This window comes from Mastigoproctus giganteus, chromosome 2, assembly GCF_048544385.1.
Source record: "Mastigoproctus giganteus isolate SK-2022 chromosome 2, ASM4854438v1, whole genome shotgun sequence".
NCBI lineage: Eukaryota > Metazoa > Arthropoda > Arachnida > Uropygi > Thelyphonidae > Mastigoproctus > Mastigoproctus giganteus.
Window position 1 is genome coordinate 172,748,683 of NC_143576.1, and position 26,763 is coordinate 172,775,445.

The 26,763-nt window shown below is 37.3% G+C and overlaps 1 protein-coding gene across 1 annotated transcript in view; it reads left to right on the forward strand.

The window, feature by feature from the left end:
* Positions 1–26,763, forward strand: part of Ube4B (Ubiquitination factor E4B) — a 538,247-nt gene that overhangs the window by 100,225 nt on the left and 411,259 nt on the right. Inside the window, exon 5 of the mRNA XM_090389644.1 lies at positions 10,623–10,773. Within this exon, the coding sequence (XP_090245770.1) occupies positions 10,623–10,773 (151 nt within the window). The remainder of the gene's footprint in view (positions 1–10,622; positions 10,774–26,763) is intronic.

Below are 26,763 nucleotides of genomic sequence, written 5' to 3' on the forward strand. Positions count from 1 at the left end.
TCACTTTTGGAGAATGCAACGGGACCCCTTGGATAACTCGAGGGTTTTCTGTTGCCCAAATATGACAGTTGTGCATATTCACTTGTCCATTTAAGCAGAAGTGGGCTTCATCACGCCAAAGAATGTTCCATGACCAAGTGATATCCACTGTCATTTGCGCCAGAAACTGAAGTGCGTTTGTTAAAAGAATAGCTGCATCACCATGCTTTAGCTGCTGTAGCATGTGCATCTTATAAGGATAGTACTGCAACACCTGACACATTACTAGCCTTACAGTGGAATACGGCATGTCCACTTCACGAGAAACAGCTGGCACACTTGTGCTACCACATGGAGATTGACTCGATAAATCCACGATAGCCATAGCCACATCTTCAACATGAGATGAGTCCACTCGTTTCCGACCTCTACCTAGTTGAACACCAAGATGTCCTGTCACTTCAAATTTCACAATCATTTTGTGGACAGCACAAACAGTCATAGGTCCATGCCTTACGATGATGGAATTCTCTAACTGCAGCTGCATTGCTGCTGTTCTGATAGTACATCTTCACTAATAGTGCCTTTTCCTGCAATTTTGTTGGCATTGCTGCTGTAGTGCAGGCAAACATCTACTGCATGATTTTGAAGAGATTTTGATGATTGAGTCGGAAGCTCCGAATACAGTGAAAACTGATTCTGTGGTGGATAGAGTTCTTGGTTCTTCAGGAATTAAAATCATGCAGATAAATGGCCAATGTTCTAGGCTTGTGGCTGATGAAATTAGGAAGTCAATGGAAGATAACTTGATTGATATAGTATCCGTACAAGAACCGTATTGGGCCAGGATTCAATCGGAGCAAAGCTTTAAGATACTGGGATATCCTATGAGTGCACGAGTTATGCAGCATGTACAAGAAGAGCCCAAATCAGGAATCGTGTTAACCAATAACGTTTTAGATGTTGTGGTGATACCCGGGTTGTGTAAATAATGTGCCACAATACTGTAAGTTATTTGCATAATTGTAGCTAAGATAGTTATGTGCCATATAGTGACAAATTTTGTACCTAATTTTTTTTTTTCCAATAAATGGCGAGCGCATTCTTTATTGTACCTGTTGTCCAAATTTCTCTTCAGTACGAGCCTTAGAACTCTCTACAGAGCCCTCTACATAGGGATACTTTAATTTTAACAACTCTGTACACACACACACACACACACACACACACACACACACACACACACACACACACACACACACACACACACACACACACACACAGAGTAGACTCTTGATTTTCCAGGATAGATGGTAAAAAAAATTACCGGATAATTGATTTCCTATTTAATCCAAAAATACTGTAAGCCCCCGACATAAGTAAGAGATACGTTCTAGGACTTCTTACGTAAGTCGAGCTTTATTTACATAACTCAGGAATGAATAATAAAATATTGCTACTATATCCCTGATATGTCGAAATCACATAATATCCTCAGAAGAATGAAGAAAAATAGTTATATATTTTTAATTAGTTCAATTGTAAACTTTATCTGGGGACAGCAGTGATGTAGCCACAGTGGCAGATAAGAAAAGAAAACATAAAAGGAAGAAAAAAACACATGTTATTGTACTGTAAAAACTATAAAAAACTTGGTTATTATAGTTGGCTTCATTGATGCTGGTTGCTTCACCACTTCTGGTATATTGGCGCCTCCATAGCCAGGTGGGAAGGAGCAGTAGTGTGTAGCACATGCTTCTTGATTAGACCAGGGTTCGAGCTCGTCACCACCAAATACGGAGGATGCAGAAAGGTCAGGGAATGATCACCGCATATTCCCGCAGCAATATGGCCTTAGTTGCTAATGCTCCTAAAAACCAAATAACAAACAAACAAACTTTGGTATTATGTCTTTCTCCTTTATGATTGTATTCAGTTGACACAGACAAATCTGAATTCTGCTCGATACATGTTAATGTTTGGCCATTTTCATACATCCTTATTATTTTAATTCTGGAGGTCACTGCCATAAAACAGTAGACACAATTTGCACTTTCCGGGTTATTGGGCTTTTCTCTTAGTGCAATTCATTATAAACTGGTAGTAAACTCGATCCTATTGCATTTGCGATAATACCGATAGCTGGAATTCTGTGGGTTTTTATGATGAAATGTGTGTCTCCATTACTTAATCTTCTGTCATTTAAAAAATTATAAATAACGTAATAAGTCAGAGACTTACTGTATCGAAAAATGTTCGGCAATCTAAGTAAAAAGTATGGTGATAGATAAAAAAACCGAACAAACTTACCACGCACTACTCGCACGGCTGATACGATGCTTCCCTTTATTTTTTGCGATGTCGATTTTAAATTTAATAGCTTTCCTTTATTTTTTACAATGTCGTGTATGGTTTGGTCACCAACATTATAATGGTTTATTAGAGATTTAACGGATGCACTGTTTCAAACTTTTGAATAATTTCAAGTTTTTGTTTAATTGAAAGCAGAACTCTTGCGTTTGCCCATCATTTTCGCAATTTCTACACAAAAAAATAAAATAAAAATCATTACTTAAAAAAAAAAATTCCGACATCCCTGACATAAATAATGAAACAAAATTTGTCTTTTTGTGGTGTGACGGAACACAACAATGGACACTACGCACTAAAACAAACTAAACATTTGTCTCTTTTTTTTCTTTTTGAGCGGTGGGAGTGAAGACAGTAGGGGTTGCAAGATAATAGGTACACTAATCTCCCAATGACGACTTATAACTTCTTGTCGTTTTGACTTGCAAAACATCTGTTTATACCTATTCTAGTTATTATTTGAATTTTATGATTTCTGGTTGATTTTCTTTTTTTAAATTTAGAGTCTCAAAGTGTCCTGGTTAATCCAATCCCAGGGGCTCACATCGGATGAGTATGAGCTTGGTACACCCAGGGTCTTGAGCTGGATATCATCATTCTTCTCTTCCTTGGTGATTCCCTTTTATCTCTCTCTCTCTCGGGGTAGTTCAGAAATTTTTATTTTTGGCTGGTGCAGCATGAGCCTTAGGCTTCCTTGCACCATATGGCTAATAATAATAATAATAAAAAATCGAGAGTGCTGTATATATATATAATAATAATAACATTCTCCTTTTTTCCCATTAATCTTTACAGTATATATATCACACGGAACAGTAAGTTCCCTGTGATTGTGTATCTTATGTATCATTATTGTGTATCATCTCAAATCTGTTAGATTTTGTTTTCTACATAAAAGCATTCCATGCAATCCTGTATCATTAAGATGCAGAATGTCAGTCAAGCTCCATAAGCTCACACCTGGGTTTTTTCCAACCAGACAACATTATTAGTGAAGAGCATTGGTGAGGGATTCCACTGGGACATCTAGCTAATGGGAAGAGGTATCAAAGGATGGTGGGATGAAGTTGTGATTTGACTGTATCTGGTTCTTGGTTTGAGATGATAACAATGGCTACAAAAGACAGAAAGATGTTCAAATGTACATTTTTAAGGAATTTTTTTTTTAATTAACTTGAGGAGGATTTCTACTTTTTAATTTATGTTTTAACTTGTTTACTTGTAGTAAAGATTAATACATCTATTTTGCACAGATGTTAAACGTTAATAAATCAGATATGGTATTATTGTATATTTTCTCTTAATCATTGGTGCTATGCAGAAACAAAGGTCATATTCAGAACCTGTATACTAAATTTCTTAAAAACTAAAATAAAAACAAATTCACCAAGAAATGCAGAGAAGCAGAACCTTTTTGAAAATTTGTTACATAGTGTTATTCTTAAGGTTGTGATTTGGTCTATATAAATCTTTTCCAAATCCAACCTGTACAACTCTTTAATTGGTTATTGAGTTCATGTTTAATTCTTTCTAGTATTATTCTTGTAAAAATTTTAGCAGTAGTGGTTGTTTATTTCTCCTTTGTTTGTTCTTAAGGTGGTCCTATTCTTAGTTGGTGTGTTTCCCTATTAAATATTTCCTGGAGCTCCTTTCTCAATTGGTTATCTCTTATTCTTTTGTCAGAAGTGATTATTCTTTATTGCTTGATTTTTTTTTTTCCCCTTTATATACCTACCAGACAGCTTTCTTTTTATCTCAAAGTCTTGTGATGTGTTTTCCTGCTGCTATCTCTGACTCCTCACTCATAATTTCTCTGCTCTCTTCTATCTTTTTTTTTTTTTTTTTGGCTGGCAATCTTCTTCACCTCATAGTTCTTTAGTGCATGTTGTTATTTTAGATTGTATGCACTACTTGATGTCTGTGTATACTCTGTAGTAGTTTTATTCTTATTTTCTTTTTATCATGTAATAATATTGTTCTATTAGCATGGCTGCATGGCATAAATGTGGCAGGAAACATGATGTAGCTAAACCTTGGCAAACAAATAAGCATAAGGACATCATGCAGTGCATAGAAAAAAATGTAAAACTAGATGTAGCATTTCATAGTGTTGTTGATATCATACTGGCTGAATATTTATTTGCATCTCTTGTCAGTGAACATTATCTTACTGTGAGTTGTGCTGGTCTTGCAGGCTTGTTTTCAGAAATGTTTCCTGATGGTGAAATAGCAAAAAAATACAAGTATGGAGGAACAAAAACAACAGACACTGTTAGTGAAATTCCATAGATTGGGAAAAAAAAAGATAGTGGCTAATTTTTGACTGCTGTAGATTACAGTAATCAAAGTGGTTCCAAGCTATATTATTAGCTATATGGTGCAAGTAAGCCTGAGGCTTATGCTGCACCAGCCAAAAAAAAAAACTTCCGAGTTACCCTGAGAGAGAGAGAGAGAGAGAGAGAGAGAGAGAGAGAGAGAGAGAGGTAGAAGGAAATCACCAAGAAAGAGAAGAATGATATCCAGCTCAGGACCCTGGATGTGCCAAGCCCACACTCACCAGATGTGAGCCCCTGGAATATTGAAGGGTTGTTCCCCACCCCCCTTAGTTTTCAGACTTAACTCCCCTCAACTTCTTCCTCTTCTCAAGAATGAAATGCAAGTTGAAGGATCGAAGATTTGACAGCGTAGAGGATATCCAAACCGAATTGCAAGTGGTGCTGTACACTGACGAAGGAGGACTTTCAGAATGCATTCAAATTGTGGGAGAAGTGCTGGGATTGGTGTTTACACTCTCAAGGGGACTACTTCAATGGTGATGGTGGCAAATAAGATCCAGAGTCTAATTTATTTTATAAATACATTTTGGGAACTTTTGGGTGGCATATTTATTTTTTTTATTTTATTTTATATATTTTTTATTTTATTTTATTTTTTTTGCTTGTTTTGGCTGATGCTGCAAAAGCCTGTGGATTCCTTGCACTATATGGCTAATACTGACTCAACAGGATGTTCTGATTTGAAATTTTAATGAAATCTTGCTTCCTGTTCTTCGAGAGAAGTACTTATTCAAGAGATAGATGATTAAGGCAACATCATTGGGTTGAATACTAATGTTTGTTTGATGTACAAAGGTTAGTTCTCTATTCCAAATGAGACCAAGATATTATATTTAGCATTAGAAGCACGTGATGCAAGAAAGCAAGCCCATACAGCATCAGCCAAAAAAAAAAAAAAAAAAACATGGTGACCTTTCTTTTTATTATCGAAGACAATAATAATAATAATAAAAAAAAAAAAAAAAATTAAAAATTGAAAGCAGCTCTCACTGCCAACATTGGATGGAAGGTGACCCTACAAGGTGCAGTGTTGGAAATTGTCTTTTGAACAACCTGAAATCAAGTGGGATTCCTTTACAAAACTTTCTGGCACTTAGTATTGATGATGCAACTGTTACAGTAGGCTTAAAAAGTGTAGTAGCAAGAAGAAGAGATTGAGCACTTCGTGGTTAAATTTAAGTTGTCCTTGTCATTATTAATTTGTATGTTGAAAATGGAACTGCATGCCTTAGTGTTACTGGCTCCGTAGCCAGGTGGGCAGGAGCAGCAGTGTGTAGAACACACTTCTGGATTAGACCGGGGTTCGAGCCCATGACCACCAAATACGGAGGATGCGGAAAGGTCAGGGAATGATCACCACATATCCCCAGATCAATATGGCCTTAGTTGCTAATGCTCCTAAAAAAAACCAAATAACAAATAATAGCCTTACTGTTGAAGTGTATGAATACTTAGTGGAAATTTACTACTATCTAGAAAGAAATGCTAAAAGGAAAGATATATTTAAATAATTTTGACTGATGCATACTACTGAAGTAAATGAAGATTTTGAAGCATGTGTGTGCACATTGGCTGTCTTTGGTTAAATGTGTAATTAGACTGGTAAAGTAGGGGCTACTTTTAACGTTTATTTACAGAAGAGTTTGATGTAAGAAAAGTCATACGAGCATTTTCAGAGTTACCACATTGAAAAGTACAACAGTCGACCACTAGTGAGTGGAACTGATCTATGTTCAAATCCAGTTCATGATCCAAAAGTTTTGAAAGAAGACAATTTTATGAATTTCTGAAAAACTGAAGAACTGAACTTCTGAAAAAAAATTCTGGTGAAAGCAGTCCTAAACATGGCAAGCTGATAATTTTATGCATGTTATTCTCGCTTATGCTGAAAGCTTGTGCATGTTCCTCTCTTCTGGCTATTGAATCTTTCATTTAAAAGAAACATTTTGAATTTTTTTTTTTCTTTTAAATGTTATGCAAACATTTGAAAATCTGAATGTACCTCTTCAATGCATGGAAGGCGCCTCCGTAGCCAGGTGGGCAGGAGCAGCAGTGTGTAGCACATGCTTCTTGATTATACCGGGGTTCGAGCCCATGACCACCAAATACGGAGGATGCGGAAAGGTCAGGCAATGACCACCGCATATCCCTGGAGCAATATGGCCTTAGTTGCTAATGCTCCTAAAAACCAAATAACAACAAACATAACATCTTCAATGCAAGATACCTTACATCCATGTTCTAGGATCATTACTTCTAGATATGTTAAAGCATATTTTGTGCAACTTTATATACCAACATTTTTAAACCTTGTACTTCTGATTTTAAAGCAATCAAAATCAATTGACGTTTAGCAGAAAATATAAATAGAAATCCAGACAGAAACAACCTATATAAGCTGTTTGAAAGTATACTGGTAAAAAAAAAATCCCATGTCTGTATTGTAAATATAAAATGTGTGTGCAGTGTGCACCTTTAAAAAAAAAAAAAAAAAAAAAAAAAGCTTTTTCAGTGAAATCTGCTTTTCCGTGGTTTTTTTTAATTTTTTTATTTTTGCAAAGAACTGCTATTTGCAAAAAAATTGTTTTCCTCCTGTTTAAAATTATGTGATCTTCACCTTTTTTGAAAGGGTGAAAAGTTGGTAGCTGTTAACTAGAGATCCATTTTTCTTGGTTTGTTTTGCATCTACCCAGTTTTTTTTTTTTTTACTGATTGTGCTCTATCCTCAGTATTTTCTTTCTCCTGGATTGCAAATGTTGCACACCTTTTTCAAAGTGTCTTGACATGCTATTCATTAATTGACTTTCCTTTTAGTTTAACAATATTATGTCTTGTTCTGTGTGTGTGTGTGTGTGTGTGTGTGTGTGTGTGTGTGTGTGTGTGTGTGTGTGTGTGTGTGTGTGTGTGTGTGTGTGTGTGTGTGTGTGTGTGTGTGTGTGTGTGTGTGTGTGTGTGAACACTTTTTAGTCAGTTTTATTCTTATTACATCTGTGGCCAATTTTATGATTTTAATATGAATCTACACCTCTCCATGGTTTCACATCTAGCAGAGATGATCTCTGTAGTTTATTTACTGGTATGATCCATTTGGATTTTAGTACTTCCAATAAGTGGTCAAGATTACCTTGTGTATCAAATTATGCCAGAACATTGTGCCACCTATAACTAATTATTAAAAAGACAAATCCTTGAATAATTCCCCATTCTCATTATTCTGTCTTCTCTCCTGTGCCCATAATAATTTCAGTATCAATATTAATTTTCCCAAACTTTGCGTTTAAGTTGCCTAAAAGTCTTTGTTTATGAGGTACTTTGAAGTTATAAGGTGTTCAAATTTATTTCTCACAAAATAATCGAAGTATATGCATGGGACTGCTTTTAATTAAACTGCCAATTAGTTCTGAATGTTTTCAGAAGATGGCAGCACGATGCAGTATGTCACATTGATTGCAGCACGATGCAGTATGTCACATTGATTGCAGCACCCTAAACAGTTACAAACAGTATACAGTAGACTCTCGATTTTCTGAGATAGATGGTAAAAAAAAATAATCGATTTTCCGGTTAATTCAAAAATACAGTAAGTCCCCGACATACATAAGAGATACGTTCCAGGATTTATTACGTCCTGGAACGTATCTCTTACATAACTCGAGTTTTACATAACTTGTGAATGACTAATAAAATATTGCTACTATATCCCTGATATGCCAAAATTACAAAAATCACATAATATCCTCAGAAGAAAGAAGAAAAATGGTTATTTATTTTTAATTAGTTCAATTAAAAACTTTATCTGGGAATAGCGATGAAGTAGCCAGAGTGGCAGAAAAGAAAAGAAAACATAAAAGGAAGAAAAAACACATGTCATTGTACTGTAAAACTGATACGTATTTCTTAGTCTTGCTTATTATAGTTGACTTCATTGGTGCCAACCGTTTCTCGTATTCTGTCTTTCTCCTTTGTGTTCACTGTTGCCACTGACAAATTTGAATTCCGCGCGATACTTGTTAACGTTTGGCCATTTTCATACATCCTTATTATTTTAATTTTCTGATCCAACTCAAGGTCAGGGAATGACCACCGCATATCCTGGAGCAATATGGCCTTAGTTGCTAATGCTCCTAAAATCCAAATAACAACAACAACAACTAAAAAAAAAAATAAATAAAAAAATCGTTACTATATAAAAAAATTCAGACATCCCTGACATAAATAACAAAGCAAAATTTGTCCTTTTGCAGTGCAATGGAACACAACAGTTGACCATGCACTAAAACAAACTAAACATTTGGTCTCTTTTTTTTTTTTTTTTTTTTTTAGTGGCGGGTGTGAAGACAACAAGGGGTTGCAAAATAATAGGTACACTAATCTCCCAATGACGACTTATAATGCCGCTTCTTGTTGCTTATTTACGACTTGCAAAACATCTGTTTATACCTTTTATATTTATTACTTGAATTTTATATAAGATTTATAGTTGTTTTTTTAAATTTGGAATCTTGAAGTGTCTCGGTAAATCGAGAGTCGGCTGTACTATGTTTATAATATTTTAAATGGTGTCCTTTACTCATTCAGAACAACATGTTGTTATCTGATTTTTGCATCTCACTGGGAAAAGTCTGATTGAAATCCTTTGGGAAATGTCAGAAGTGTGTCCTGTAGGCCTTACAGATGTGAAAAATGTTTGTAGCTGGATGTGCGTTTTGTGAAGAATGGGAGTCCTGTGAGAATGAAGCACATGAACAAAGACATTGAACTAGTCGTTCTGTGGCTGACATCCTCCAGGTTTAGGAAATGGTTTTGGGAGACAAAAGATCAACATTTGGTGAAATTGCATCAGTTGTAGCCATTACCTTTCCAAGGCATATTTCTGTAATATGCATTGGAAAGGTAATTTATACTAGTTTTTATGCACAAAACTAATTACTTAGTTTACTCCAGTTTTGTTTTTTACATTTTTTTCAGGTTATTTATCCTACATTGAGACGGTCTCATTAGAAAAGAAAGTGAACTTTGTTCTTTGGCTAACAGAGCTTAAGCTCATATCAACTGTTAGAAGAAAATTTATGACACATTACTTAAAGAAAGCTCAACAGCAAAATTTAGTTTTGAACCGGATGAAGAAGTTTAAAGAGATTGGTTCTGTTAATGAAACTCCATGAACTGGAAGGCCCAGATTAAACAAGGGGATTGTGGCATCTGTCGAGGCCATCTGTCATTTCAGCAAAGCCCACAAAAGTCACTAAGATGTTGTATCTACTCTATTAGAAACAGTAGTTACAAATTTATATTAATTACTTAATATTACAAATTAGTTTACTGTATTAGAAAGAGTAAAGAGTCTGGTGCTAAGCCTGTGGGACATAACTCATATGATTAGTCTGTGTAGAGCAGTGGCCATTTGTAACTACTTTCTGCTATACCACTTAACTGTCTTGTTTTATCCATAGTAGTAATGCCTCTAAAGTCACATTGCTCTAATTTATAAGTGTCCATTCATATTGGATGGTATCAAAAGCTTTATTGAAATTTAGGTAAATGATGTCAGAATTATTCTCTGCATCTAGTTGCTTTGTGAAAACCTCATAGTATCTGATCAGACTGACTAGGCATGATATTTCCTTAGTGAATCCTTGCTGTGATTGTTTACATAAGTTTTGCTAACATTCAAATCACTGGAGTGAGTTACTAGCCCGATTTGTTAAGAAGATAGTAGCAATTAACAATTTTTTAGTTATTTTGAAGAGAGGCCATAGGAAGAACTGAGATTTTTCTGTCTTAGTACAATATTAAATATCAGAAAATGATTTATTTTAGATATTTGGCAACATTTTTTTTTACTGCTAGCCATCAGTTAACATTATTTGAAATTAATTTTTAGATTTTTAAAACATTTAAAATGAGATTTAATAAATAAATGTTGAAATTACTTAGGACTGTAGTGTAAGTTGTGATTTGACAGAAGAACAAGTCCACAGTGCAATAAGCAGAGTCTTCCATGTTTCATGGAAGGAGGAAATCCCAGACTTACTGTATCTACCGGGCACAGGATTAGCATTCCAGTATGGGCAACAAGAAGGAACTAGTAAGTACATAAGGAGCATATAAAATAGAACTTTATGTAAAAATGGTTTTAGTGAAAAGAAACTCTGTACTTAAATCTTTTGTTCTGTCATTGAGATGCTAACTGATTGACTGCTAGTTGTTTGTACAGTAGCATGAAATATCTAATAATATTTGGTATGTTTTAATGAAAAGAAATTGTGTACTTAAATCTTTTGTTCTATCATTGAGGTGCTAACTGACTGACTGCTAATTGTTTGTACATTAGCATGAAATATCTAATAATATTTGGTATTTAAAGGCTTACAAATTTATTTGATTCCAAATAAATTTGTAAGCCTTTAGGTGTTCATTATTTTATTTATATCAGTATTGTATGATACTGATATCTTTCTTTATACAGTGAATTGTAAAATCAGACACTTTACAACCTGAAATTGTTTAAAATCTAGCACAATTTAATAAAAAATCAACAATAATGACAATATGCCACAACAGGATCTAGAAAAATTGATCAAATGGGCTTGAGAGGTGTCAGCTGAAGTTTAACATTGACAAATGTAAAGTACTGCATATGTAGCAGTAGCCACAGAGTAACATATCAACCGTGTGGTACTACACTCAGTGGTAGAGAATGAAAATGACCTGGGGGTAATTGTGCAGTTAGATATGAAGTTTTCTGTACAGTGCAGATGTTCAGAAAACTTCATATCTGCAAGAGTAACTCATGGTGTCTTATTATATACAGGAATTTCTCTAGCAGGGATAAGGAGATGATTATCTCCTTGTATAAGGTAATGGTCTGGCCACACCTTGAGTACTGTATACAGGTCTGGAATGCTCATTTTAGGAAGGATGTAGAGCTGCTGGAATGAGTACAGAGAAGGACAACAAGATTAGTGAATGGAACAAAGGGTTGCTCTTGCAAAGAAAGGCTTAAGTTCTGCAAATTACAGTTTCTAGAGACTCGGCACCTGCAAAGTGATCTGATTGAGGTGTATAAGGCCTTGAATGGTTTGACCATGCTCAGTGCTGATGGGATTCCTCTAGCCCAGATTAATCACCTGAGGGGTATAAATTCATATTGAGAAAAGACAGTTGTAGAATAGATGTGCAGAAATTTGCGTTTGGCCAGCAGGTGGTTGATTACTGGAACAAATTTCCATCTGTCATTGTAGAAGTTGACAGCTTAAATGAATTCAAGGCAGAACTAGACAAACATTTGGAACAAATGGATGGGTGAAATAGGAAGGGTTTTTTTTTTTTTTTTTTGGTTGATTTTCTGATGCTGTATAAGTTTGCTTTCTTGCATCATATGCCTCTACTAATGCTAATTGGTTGATTTTCTTATAAGTTCATATTTTTAAAGTTGATAGAAATTATGAATATAATTGCAAGTATATTTTGTTAAAGCAGTTCCTGTTACAATACTGCAAAAATATTTTGTGGCATTTTAAAATTTTATATTATGTATGGAAGTGTGATTTAAAAGTTTGCTGACAGCTAATATTTGGTATATGATTTAGCTACTAGTTGTTCAGATAGCATTCTATGTAGTAGTCTCCTTGATACTGTATGTGTCGATTTTAATGCTTCTGGAAGCATTCCTAATAGGTTTCTTTTGTAATTGTTGGTAATTCCTTTATTGCATTGTTTTTGGAATTGCTAGTACAGGCGGGCCTCGATTAACGCGATTAATTCGTCCCGCGAGTTCATCGCGCAAAACAGAAACGTGTTAATCGAATATAATAACCAATAGGAAAAATTATAATTGGTCCTTGACCTTCTGGAATGTCCATAAAGAATTTTAAAAATATCTTTTAAATAACTTCTTAACTGTATATAATGTAAAAGATAATGAAAATAATTATGGAATTAAATGTTTATTGCATAAAACAGCGGTTCTTAAACTGTGCGCTGCGGAATATTTTAAATTTTCGAGGGAAACACAGTGATACTTGACATCTGTCGGGCACTGCGCGAACTACTAGCTTGAGGTAGTTCACAGTTTCAGCATTTCTTATTAAGTTGTTTGGACCTAACTACTAAACAAAACTGTTAGGTATTTCTTTTGGTCTGGGTGCGCCTTGAAAAAATTACTGAGACATTAAAGGTGCCGTGAACCGAGAAAATTTGGGAACCTCTGACATAAAATACACAATGTAGAAATTACTGTTGCGGAAATATTTGAACAGTGTTGACTTTCTCTTTTCATCAATCAATTAGCCAACAACAATTTTCTCTGGGCCTTGGCGAAATAAATATCGCAGAGAACATCAAACCTTTTGTTTGTGGTTCTATGCGATACAAAAGACTTCATTTAATTCTTTTACCATTATCTCCTTTGTGGTAACATTTTCATCTGGCTCATTTAAAAATTTGAATTTTTAAATGCAAGTCTGCATTGACTTTATTAGCAGCAGACAAACACGTCTTCTTCTGATGGTTGATGGAACACACCGAGGCGGGCAGCAGGCAAATGTTTGTTTATTGACTGTACGACTCGCGGTAAGCTTAATATGCGATTCAAATCTTTTTCAACTATCGCATAAAAAAAAAAAAAAAAAAAAGATTGTGTTAACTGGAAATTTGCATCGTGTAAAGTGAAAAGTGGTATCATTTTTCAAATAGCGTTAACTGAATATAGTGTTATGCGAGGCCTAGTTGTAGTTCCTTTATTCAATAATTTCCTGTCTTTGCAAATCTGTGACCTTTCAAGGGACTTTAAGCTTGGTTAAAAAAAAAAAAAGTAAAATTCGGTGAGTATGATGGATATCAAACAAAGTGATGGAGTACTTCACTAGGAATGAATGGAAAACACTGAGTGCATCTAGGAACATTATCACAATTAAGTGCTAATTCTCTGATACTCACTTTTCTGGTCCTATTCTCTGAATAGCATTGTACATCTGCTAGTTTTTAGTTTTGTAGTATTGCTGGTTCACATGGTAAGCATGATCATCACATTTGATCGAGATTGTTTTGATTTATTGGACCTTGAAGAAGGTATCTTCCATTGAGAGGAATGGGCCTTTTTCCTAGGTCATTGCCGTATAACCACAACTTGGCACTAGAAATGAGAAGAAACAGTCTTGGTCAACAGCAATACGTTGGTGAAGATCCTGGCATGTGGACATTAGCAATAGTAGAGGCATACGACGCAAGAAAGCAAGCTTATGCAGCATCAGCCAAAAAAAAAAAAAAAAACCCCCTCCCATTTTCGTTCCAAATGCCTATCCAGCTCAGCCTTAAATTTATTTAGGCTGTCAACTTCCACAACAAAAGATGGAAGTCTGTTCCACCAATCAGCCACCCACTGGCTAAAGGGAAGCTTCTGCACATCCATTCTACAACTGTTTTTCCTCAATTTCAATCTATGTCCCTCAGGTTCTTAATCTGAGCAAGAGGAAGAATCCCCTCAGCATTCAGCTTGTTCAACCCATTCAAGGCCTTATACACCTCGGTCAGATCACTTCGTAAGTGCCTACTCTACAGGTGCTGCAATTTGCAGAACCTTAAGCCTTTCTTGGTAAGAGCACCTATTTGTTCCCCTCACCAATTTTGTTGCCCTTCTTTGTACTCGTTCTGACAACTCTACATCCTTCCTAAAATGAGGTCTCCAGACCTGTGCTCAGTACTCTAGGTGTGGCCTGATCATTGCCTTGTACAACGGGATAATCACCTCCTTGTCCCTGCTAGCAAAATTCCTGTATATCATTAACAAGACTCCATGACCTTCCCTGGCTTCCTGTCTGCACTGCTCAGCAAACTTCATATTTGACTGCACAATTACCCCCAGGTCATTTTGACTTTCCACTTCCCTGAGAGAAATGTACCAACTGTGTAGTACCACACAGTTGGTACATTTCTCTTGGGTTATTTCTACCCATATTCAGTACTTTGCATTTGTCAATATTAAACTTCAGTTGCCAATTCTCAGCTCATTTGCCCAACTTATCTAGATCCAGTTGGAGTAGCATACTGTCTTTACTGTCGTTAACAACCCTGCCAACCTTTGTACCATCTGCAAACTTGGATATTAATCCTGATATACCTTTATTAATCCTAATGAATAAACAAAACAACAATGGGCCCAGCACCGAACTCTGGGGAACTGCACTAATAACATTTGTCCACGAAGACCAGTGTCCATTGATTACCACTCTCTCTCGTCTCCCACTCAACAATCCCTTTATCCGTTGTAGCAACTTACCCTTAATGTCATACCTTTCCAATTTGTACAACAGTCTTCCATGTGCAACAGTATCAAAAGCTTTCCTGAAATCCAAGTATATGATATCAAAATTATTTTTGACATTCAGTTTCTTTGTGACCACTTCATAGTATCTATTCAGGTTGGTCACACAAGACCTCTTTTTAACAAACCTATGCTGTGTCTTAACTATTACTGCAGTCTTGTCTAGATGATCCTGCAATGCTTCTTTAACCAGTGACTCCATTATTTTCCTGGAACAGAAGTCAAACTAACAGGTCTGTAATTACTCGAGTCATCCTTTGATCCCCCTTTGTGAATTGGAGATAAATTTGCACACCTCCAGTCCATGGGGACCTCTCCTGAGTCCAAGGAAGCTCTCATAATTATGGCTAAGGATTTGCTTAATTCCTTTGCTGCCTCCTTTAATATAACTGTATAGATTCTGTCCACCCCAGGTGCCTTCCTTATGTTTAACTTCAACAATTTCTCCTCCACTTTGTTCTTAGTTATTACAAAATCACTTAGCTCCTTGTTATAGTTTGATAAACCTCTGGCCCTCTCCCCCTTGAATAGCTCCTTGTGTGTGAATGTAGATGCAAAATACTCATTTAGTTTTGGCAGCTATATGAGAATGATCATCTACAGTCAAACCATTGATATCAAGTGGACCAATCTGATTCAAAACCTTCCTTTTAGAGTTTGTATAAGTAAAAGTCTTTGCTGTTTTTCTTTGCATCATTTACCAAAGATTTTTAATAATCTGCTTTTGTTCCTTTAATCTCCTTTATGACATGATTATAGACTAGCTTGTAGCTACCATAGGCTTCTGTTCACCTTACAATTTATGTGCATCCCATTGCATTTTTCTTCTCTGCCACAAGTCTCAGTTCATTTGACAGCCATTTGGGCCTAAACCTTAAACCACCCAAAGCCAATCGCCTGTCATGTCAACAAGGAACTGTTCAGGCAGGTGGACGGTTGGTAATGGTCTGGGGATGTGTTCAACTGGCACATTTTGAGACGTCTGGTACGTCTAGATGCATCTCTGAATGGTCCAGGTTATGTGTCCATCCTTGCAGACCATTTGCATCCCTTCATGGTCATCGTGCACCCACAGGGCAATGGACTTTTCCAGCAGGACAATGCACCTCCCCACAGAGCTGTGGTGACTAGAACATGGTTCAAAGAGCATTCTGCAGATTGTACCACCATGGAATGGCTTCCCTGTTCACCGGACATGAACCTGTGGAGCACCTTTTGGATGCTGTGGAAAGGTCCATTTGAACTTTGGATCCTCCACCCAGGAATGCGATGGAATTATGGATAGTAGTGAAGCAAGCATGGATGGAACTACCTGTGGAATGCTTTCGTGGACTAGTGGACTCAATGCATTGCCATTTGACTGCCCTTATCCGGGCAAAAGGTGGGCCTACCCATTACTAAGTAGGTATCCCATGATTTCTGTCCACTCAGTGTAGTGTACATTATAGGAGTATTGCCTGTTGACACTTTCACTGCTGGCTTTTCTGATGACCTTTTTTTGACCTAGGATTGAAAACTATGGGATTGAGTCAATCTGGATTGGAAAGGGCAGAGACATTTTTGGGCTTTCTTCTCACTATGACTGAATTAATTGGCTTTGGTGAAGGTTGCTTCGCAAAAAATCCTTTTTTTTTCCCCCTGTCAAATTGGAAGAAAAAGCTCTAAAAGTAGATTGATTTTCTCTCCAAGTGGATTAAAAATCTGAATCTGATGGAAGGAGTGAATGATGTGGAAAGGTTTGAAGAGTAATAATAATTATTGAGAAGTATTAATCAGCTATGCACATAGAAAATCAAATGTGTGGATTATATTATACTCATTTTCATATTTTTATGAAGTTACATTCAAGTATCTGAGATTGATACTTGATGAGGCATTACAATTTTGGCTTGATAATATTCCTTTGTGAACTTTTTGACTGATGTGGTTTCAGCATGATGAAGCACCACCTCAAAAACTGCTGAATGTTAGATGGCGTTTGTATTGCATAACCAGTGAATTGGAAGACTTCTTGAGTGGCCAATTAGATCTGAATATACGAATCAGAATATACGAATTTGCTATTCCTGATGTATGTACATACATTAAAGATACACTTATATAAGAACTGTATGTAGAAATGTTGACTCTTCAGGTTGCAAGAGAAAACATGAAAATATGTATCAAAATATGTATGCCTATAATGTGTCTTAATGAAGAGCCATCATGCAATAAACTTGAATCATGTGATGAGGTGAAAATACCTGCTTGTTAACATGAAATTCATATAATGCCAACTTGCCAAGCAGATGATATCTATCAGCTTCACCCTGTGCCCAGTCTATTGATAATTAAACTTCTAACAGTTCAGTTATCAACTGTTCTTTGAAAATTCAAACTTTTAAATTTCTTACACGATTAACCTTAATTTGTATGTTAAATTAATATAAATAACATTTTAACAGTTCACAGCATAAAAGGAATAAAAAAAAGCACAAGAGATGAAAATTTGCTCTGTCACTCCCTGAGTTAGTATTATCAGTGGCAAAAGATGCTAGAAAGCAAGCTTATAGAGCATCAGCAAAAAAAAAAAAAAAAAAAACAACATGTACTTCACCTGATTATCTCCTGTAATAATTTGTCTAATTTTTCCTTAAATTTATTCAAACTATCCACCTCTCTGATCACCTCCTGATGGAGACGCCTCCGTAGCCAGGTGGGAAGGAGCAGCAGTGCGTAGCACACGCTTCTTGATTAGACCGGGGTTCGAGCCCGTCACCACCAAATACGGAAGATGTGGAAAGGTCAAGGAATGACCACCGCATATCCCTGAGCAATATGGCCTTAGTTGCTAATGCTCCTAAAAACCAAATAACAATAACCTCCTGATGGAAGTTTGTTTGACAAATCATTTATTTTCTGCCAAGAACATTTTCACATCTATCTTGCAAACATGCTTTTTCAATTTAAATTTATAACATGTGTTTGTCATCCAAGCAAAAGTTATGACACCAGCATTTAATTCACTTAACCCATTTAAGTCCTTAAAAACACTTCATCAGGTCCTGGCAGGTGCTTAGAGCTGAAGTCTTTCTTGATAAGGTTACCTTTTTATGTCCCTGACTAAACTTCTTGCTCTCCTCTGCATTTGTTCCAACATATCCACATTCTTTCTAAAATGTGAGGCTGCCAGCCTGCATACAGCATTCAAGATGTGGCTTAACCATTGCCGTTATACAATGGTGTGATCACACCTTTGTCCATGCTTGCAAAATTCCTCTACATCACTGACAGAACTCCATGAGCTGTCCTAGCAGCTTGTCTGCAATGATCAGAGAACTTCATGTCAGACTGTATAATTGCCATCACATTTTGTTCCTACTGTTAGTATTAGTATTAGTAACGGCCGTATGGTGCAAGAAAGCCTATGGCTTATGCTGCACCAGCCAAAAAAAAAAAAAAAAATCCGAACAAAACAATGATAAAAACAAAAATTAAATAAATAAATAATAATAATTAATAAATAAATAAAAATAATAAAATGAAATTAAAAATTAAATAAAAAGGAAATTAATCCTATCATCCTATGCGCTTCCCTTACCCGAAAGTACTATCCAGATGACCTTTGAATTTCCCCAAACTGTCAGCCTCTACCACCCATGAAGGCAACTTATTCCAGTAATTTATAACTCGCTGGCTAAAATAAAACTTCCTGCAGTCCAATCTAAACATTTCCCCGCGTAACTTGAATTTATGTCCCCTAGTTCTAGTATCATTTATAATCTTGAAAATTTTGTCCTCATTCATTTTACTGATGCCTCTCAGAGCCTTAAACACCTCAATCAAATCTCCTCTAAGGTGTCTAGTTTCCAAACTCTGCAACCCACATATTCGAAGTCTTTCTTCATAAGGACGCCCTTTTGCCGATCTCACCAGGCGAGTTACCCTTCTTTGCACCCTTTCAAGAAGCTCGATGTCTTTCTTTAGGTGCGGTCTCCATACTTGAACACAGTATTCCAAGTGTGGTCTAACATAGGCCTTATATAATGGGATTATCACGTCCCTATCTCTACTTGCAAAAGTTCGATAGATCATCGATAGGACACCATGGGCCTTCCTTGCAACCTGTTTACAATGCTCAGAGAATTTCATGTCTGACCGTATCGTAACACCCAAGTCCCTTTCCTCCAGTACTGGGTTTAGTTGAACTCCACCAAGTGAATAAGTTATTTTGGGATTACTGTTTCCCAGGTGTAATACCTTACACTTTGTTGGATTAAAGCACAGCTGCCATTTTTCTGACCATTCTTGAAGTCTATCTAGGTCTCTCTGAAGAAGCTCAGCTTGACAGTGATCATTAACTACTCTACCAATTTTAACATCATCTGCAAATTTAGACATCACGCCCTCTATCCCTTCATCAATGTCGTTTATGAAAATTAAAAACAACAGTGGTCCTAATACTGATCCTTGGGGAACCCCACTTCTTACATCAACCCAATCTGAGGAATAGCCATTTATCACAACCCTCTGCCTCCTGCCCTGAAGCCATCCTTCTATCCATCTAAGGATTTTCCCAGTGATTCCAACCTGTTCCAGCTTATAAAGCAACCGCTCATGTGGGACTGAGTCAAAAGCTTTACTGAAATCTAAATAAACAATGTCGAAATTATTCCCTAAATCCAGCTCGTGAGTGACCCTTTCGAAATAGCGAATCAGATTTGTTAAACATGATTTTCCCTTTACAAAACCATGCTGAGTATCCTTGAGAATTTCAATTCGATCCAAATGATCCCGAATTCTACCCTTGATCAATGCCTCCATGATTTTCCCTACTACTGAAGTCAGACTGACAGGTCGATAATTTCCCACTTCACTTTTAGAGCCACCCTTATGTATGGGAGATACATTTGCACTTTTCCAATCCAAGGGAATCTCCCCAGAGTCTAGTGATGCTCGCATAACCAGCCTCAGTGGTTCAATGCACTCGCTGCCGCCTCTCTCAAGATTATAGGGTATATTCCGTCAACTCCAGGAGCCTTACTAGTCTGTAGGCTTGAAAGTTTTTTCATTAAATAATCTTGCGAAATTTCAATATCATTAATTACATATTTTTTAACTTCGCTCCCACAATTTCCCATTGCCACAAAAGGCTTTTCATTTGTAAATATCAATGCAAAATAACTGTTGAGTTCATCTGCAACGGCAGCTGGTGTATTTATTACTATCCCCTTTCCCTTACGTAAAGGTCCGATCTGGTTTGTCCTGCTCTTCTTGGCATTTATATATGTGAAGAATTCTTTATCCCCCCTCTTTGCTCTGTTTGCTAGTGATTTCTCATAAACTGCCTTTGCCTGTCGAAACCTTTTGTGTGGCTCTATTACACATCACCTTGTAGCTGTTATAGGCTTCAGTACTTTTTATTGCTCTGTAACGTTTCCATGCCACCTTTTTCTGCTCAAGTAATGTGGCAACTTCACTATTCATCCAACTTGGAACTCTTCTCGTGGAGTATTTTTTTAATGGTATATACGCATTCAAGGCATCTGTGATTAATGTTTTAAAAGCGTACCACAGTTCAATTGTATTCATTCTCTGCGCGATATCTACCCAGTTAATAGAGGCTATGTAGTACCTTAAGGCATCGTAATTTCCTTTTCTGAAATTAAAACCCATTCCTTTGCCTTTTACTTCTGCTACCTCTCTCGTCATCATCCACCGTAGAACTCCGTGATCACTTCCTGCTACTGGTTCCTCTACTGTCAGCTCTGTTATGTCATCTGATTCATGTGTGATGATGAGGTCTAGGATATTCTTTTCTCTAGTACTTTCCCTGACATGTTGATACAAATAACAGTCATCTAGTTGATTTAAAAATTTTGTTCCCCATGTCGAGTTTCCTTCCCATTTACTCCAATCAATTAGAGGCAAATTGAAATCACCCATAATAAGGCATTGACGCTTACTTGCCCATTCCATTTGCATGTAGAGGCTTTTGTCATAGTCTTCACAATCACCTGGTCTGTAGATTACGCCTACTCGCATTGTACCTTTGTTTCCAACTATCTCACACCATACAGACTCTATACTAGCATGTGAAATGTCTGAATCTGGGAAAGCTATCGTCGCACTCAGGCTGCTTCAGATAAGAAGCATTACCCCACCACCCCTTCTATCTACTCTATCCTTCCTAAATATATTATACAAGCCGTACTGAAACTCATCATCCCCAATTTCCGGGTGGCACCACGTCTCCGTAAGCCCTATTATGTCCGCGTTACTTGTTTTAACCAGCAGTTCGAATTCGCTCATTTTATTGACGACACTTCTAACGTTACTCTATAAACAATTAAGATTTACTGTTCTTGTATATTTAACAACCCTAACACAACCCTTGAAGTTTTTTAGGCTCTCTTCCCTGATATTAGCTACCTGCTCACGTGAAACGTCTTTGCCCCCAGAACATCTAGATAATACGTCCAGTTGGGGTAACAGATAAGAACTCTTAAGGTATGTGCAAGAGTTACATTGACCAATATTATCAGATAAACGCGTGTCAGTATTACCCACATCCCCCCTAACTAGCAGTTTCCCTGAGCCTTTAAGGTATCCTCAATAATACTGGCAAAAACTTTTGCACCACCTTTGTTTAAGTGTATCCCGTCTCTACAAAACAAATTCCTTCTACCTACAAGTGTGGGCCATGCTGATAGAAATTTACACCCTAAAGCCTTGCAGATTCCTTCAAGTCTTGAGTTAATCCACAAGGCTCTTAACATATAATCCCTCCTATCGTGTCTGGGCAGAATTGCAGACACATAGACATTATGGCCTAGCTCGCGACATTTCCTCAGCATGGTCCTGTATTTTTCCAACAAATCGTCAGATCGTGTACGTTTAATATCGTTTGTCCCCACATGAATAATAATATTTTCTTTACCCCCTTTAAAATCTGACAGTCTGTTGGTGACATCATCAATAGTTGCTCCCGGCAGACATACCCTGGTTCTGCTCCACCTATCTTTATTACAAAAAATATTCCCCGTTTCCCTGACAATGGAGTCTCCTAATAAAACAATGTCCTTTCTAACCAGGGTAGTTTGCACTTGGTTTTTCTGTTTTGAGGCTCGAATCGGGTGTGCATATCACTTGGTAGATTGCTGGAGTTTTGAGTCCCTGACGAGCTCCCAGAAGCATTATTTTCGAGGGCAAGCACTCGTTTTTTCAGGGACTCAAATTGTTCCATCAGTGCACCAAATTGTAATTTAAGATCGGTGCACTCCTTACATCGATCACAAAGAAAAGAATCCCCAGGTGAGGTAGGATTAGTCACCAGGTCGACCTTGGAAAACATTCCACAGGTTCCACAACGGATTAAATCATGACTCACCCGTAAATCGCCATCTGCTATTTCCGTGTGACTCACGATACCCTGTGACGTGTTTAAGGCAGATCTCGTAACAACCATTATAAAATTAAATAAATATCAATGAAAGTAACTTTAAAAAATTATATCTATAATATTATTAAAATCAAACAGTTACAGGAAAACCTATAACAAAATAATCCAACAATATTTAAATAAATCAAATATTTAAAAGCACTATCCAAAAGTAAACCACTTAACTGAGGAGCCCTGTCTAAGCGCGTCCGCTCACCTCGAATGCCAACGTACCTATCGAGTTATATGTTATCCAGTATGGGATGTGGTTTTTGCGCATTATAGCCCTAGTTGCTGATGTGCCATTAAAATCCAAACAACCAACCAACCATTTTGTTCCTTCTACAGTATCTTGAGTGTGGTACCACCCAATTGGTATGGTATTCTGGGGTTACTGTTTCTCATATGCAGTACTTTGCATTTTTCAATGTTAAACCTTAAGTTTCCCGAGTTACTCTGAGAGAGTAACTCGGGAATTTTTTTGACTGGTGCAGCATAAGCCTCAGGCTTCCTTGCACCATATGGTTAATAATAATAAACTGAATATTAATTGCTACTTCTCAGCCATCTGGCTAATTGATCTAGGTCTTGTTGCAGCATTATACCCTGATTTTTGTCACTAACCACCCTGCTGACCTTTGGATCATCAGCAGACTTTGACATTAAACTTGATATGTCTTCATCAATATTGTTAATAAATACTGAAAACAATAATGGGCATTGCAGTGAACCCTCAGGGGTTCCGTTAATAACATACTAGTCCAAGAAGAGCAGTGCCCATTAATAATCAATCACTGCCTTCTTCCACTCAACCATCCCTTTATCCATAGCAATAACTTATCCCTAATGCCACACTGCTCCAATTTGTATAGCAATCCTTAATGTGAAATAGTATCAAAATCTTTGCCGAAATCTAAGTATATGAACTGGTCCCGAAGGAACTAGTAGTTGTTGGTGACTATAAGCAAATGAATATAAAACACCATTATGCCTGGCATTTGTGGATTATGAAAGTGCATTTGACTTCATACAGCATAAGGCAATGTTTCGGGCACTGGAAAGACAAGGCATAGATACTCCATATATCATGATTTTGAAGAAAATATATGAGAGTGCTACCTCCTTTATTAGACTAGACAAAGACAGTAGCAAATTTAAAATTGAGAAAGAAGTTCAACGAGGAGACACGATATCTCCGAAGCTGTTTACTGCTGCCCTTGAGGAAGCTTTCTGAAGATTAGACTGGTCGCAGAAAGGAGTCAATGTGAATGGAGAGTACCTAAACCATTTACGATTTGCAGATGACATTGTGGTCATAAGCCACGATCCCAAAGAATTAGAGGAAAATCTTAATCAGTTATGCAGAGTTAGTAAGGATTTTGGACTCAAGATGAATATGGCTAAAACAAAAGTAATGATGAACAAGTATGCCACGGAAAGGGAAATAATGATTGAAGGAGCAGTAATTGAAAAGGTGGAGTCATATACTTATCTGGGACAAGTTATTAGCTGTAATAATGATAAATGGCTGGAAGTCAAGAGAAGAATAAATTTTGGATGGATAGCATTCAGGAAATATAGTCACATACTGAAGAGCAATATCCCAGTTTGTCTGAAACGTAAAATAATGAATCAATGTATACTCCCCACCATGACTTATGGAAGTGAAACTTGGGCACTCACCAAAAGAATGGAAGAGAAGCTAAGAACTGCACAGCGAAGAATGGAACGAATTATATTGGGAATCAGACTGTTAGATAAGAAGAGAAACACATGGATTAGGCAGCAAACTGAAGTAAAGGACATTCTTATCAAAACTAAAGAACTAAAATGGTTTTGGGCAGGACACATAGCTCGAAGACATGATGACAGATGGACTAAGAAAATAACAGAATGGTACCCAAGAGGAGCTAGAAGAAAACCTGGAAGACAAAGGCGGAGATGGATAGATGAAATTCATGAGTTTTTGAGTAGTAAATGGAAGGCCAGTGCTCAAAACAGAAGGAACTGGAAAGTTGCTGGAGAGGCCTTCATCCTGCAGTGGATTGAAAATGGCTGATGATGATATGATGAGAGCCTTGTCGATCAATTCGGCCCTGGAAAGATTGTGCAAGGCTCAAGGGGTAGAATTTTTTTCAGCCTGGACTGTACTTGTTAACAGGAGAGATTGCTTCTACAGGGATGGGATACACTTAAATAGAAAGGGTGCAAGAATATTTGCTGATGCTATCGAGGCAGTGTTAGGTGGGTCGGAAAACTGCTAGTTTGGGGGGATACAAAGACTAATAGTTTAACAGTAACCGCAGGCAGAGGTGAAGGTGATTCTTGCACAACTTCTATTAGAATAAGAAGCAACCTGGAGCGAGGGGTGTTGGGGGTTTCAGGGACGGATGGCAGTCATCATGGAATAGTTGGGTATATGGGATGTGTTAGGGTAACAAGGAATAGGCATAGGAGCATGTATGCTAGAAGTATAGTAAATAAATTTGATGAATTTGAAGTGTTGGTCAAGACATCAAAGGCGGATATTGTTGGGATAGCAGAGACGTGGTGTCACAAAGATATAAGGAATGTAGAACTGGAATTTGGGGAGTACAGTGTGTACAGAAAGGATTAGTGTTAGGCAGTGTTAGGTGGGTCGGAAAACTGCTAGCTTGGGGGGAGACAAAGACCAATAGATTGACAGTAGCCACTGGCAGAGGTGAAAGAGATTCTTGCACTGCTTCTATTAGAATGAACAGAAGCCTGAAAAACAAGATGCAGGATATTTCAGAGGCTGCTGGGAGCCATTGCGGTACAAGTAAACACATGGGTTGTGTTAGGGTAGCTAAGAATAGAAACAGGTGCAGGTATACTTGCATGTACAACAATGCTAGGAGTTTAATAAATAAATTTGATGAATTTGAGGTATTGCTCAAAACCTCAAAGGCAGATATTGTTGGGATATCAGAGACGTGGTGTCACACAGATATAAGGGATGCAGAACTGTAATTTGGGGAGTACAACGTCTACAGAAAGGATAGACAGGATAGGAAGGGAGGAGGGGTTATGCTATTAGTTAAGAAACACATAAAAACCAAGGAAGTGAAGCCAGTCGACATCGCTGGACAGTGCAGTGTGGAGTCAGTTTGGTGTGACGTAACCATTGGGAGATCAAAATTGAGAGTAGGAGTGGGCTATAGGCCTAATGACTCTGATGAGTATAATAAGAAACTGTACAGGGAAATAGAGTGGGCCAGTAAATCAGAGAGTCTTATAATGGGAGATTTTAATTTCTCAGATGATGACTGGAATTTGGGGGCTGATCACTCACACACTAGCAGGGCTTTTGTGGATTTATTGGATGATTAAAACAATCATCCAATAAATCCACAAATTTTTTCTACATCAACATGTTCGGGAGGCAACTAGAGGGAGTAATACTCTTGATTTGATTATCAGCAGTGATTCTTCATGCATTAAGAATCTGCAGATAAATAAACCACTAGGTGGCATTGATCACAGTGTGCTGAAGTGGGATTTACACAAAGAGGTAACTACCATTAGGGGTAAAGGGAAGGGTTATTGCTTCCGTAAAGGCGACTACGATGGACTGAGACAGTATTTAAATTCTATACAGTGGGACCAACTGATGATGTTACCAACAGCAAATTCAAAATGGGAAGCATTCAAAGAACTTATCTTGGAAGCTACTAGGCTTTACATACCAACTAAGAAATATTGTCCAAGGTTTAGGCCAAAATGGATGTCAGATGAACTAATGAGGCATATGGCAGAGAAGAAAAATGCATGGGATACTTACAAATTAACACATGACACAGAAGCCTATGATAGATACAAGTTGATATGCAACCAAGTTACAAAGCAGGTTAGGCAGGCGAAGGCAGATTACGAGAAATCCTTGGCAAGGGATGCAAAGAAAAACAGCAAAGAGTTCTTTACTTATGTAAACTCTAGAAGGAAGGGGATGAATCAGATTTGTCCACTTGATATTGATGGGTCAACTGTTGATGATCCTGCTCAGGTAGCTAACAAACTAAATGAATATTTTGCATCGACATTCACACATGAGGTGTTATTCAGCGAGAGGAATGCCAGAGGTGTATTCAACTCTAGCAGTAACCTACAGAATCTTGAAATAACTGGGAGTAAAGTGGAGGAGAAACTGTTGAAGATAAACACAAGAAAGGCACCCGGGGTGGATGGGATCTATCGAGTTATATTAAAGGAGGCAGCAAAGGAAGTAAGCAAACCCTTAGCCATAATTATGAGAGCTTCCGTGGACTCAGGGGAGGTACCCATAGACTGGAAATGTGCAAAAGTGACCCCAATTC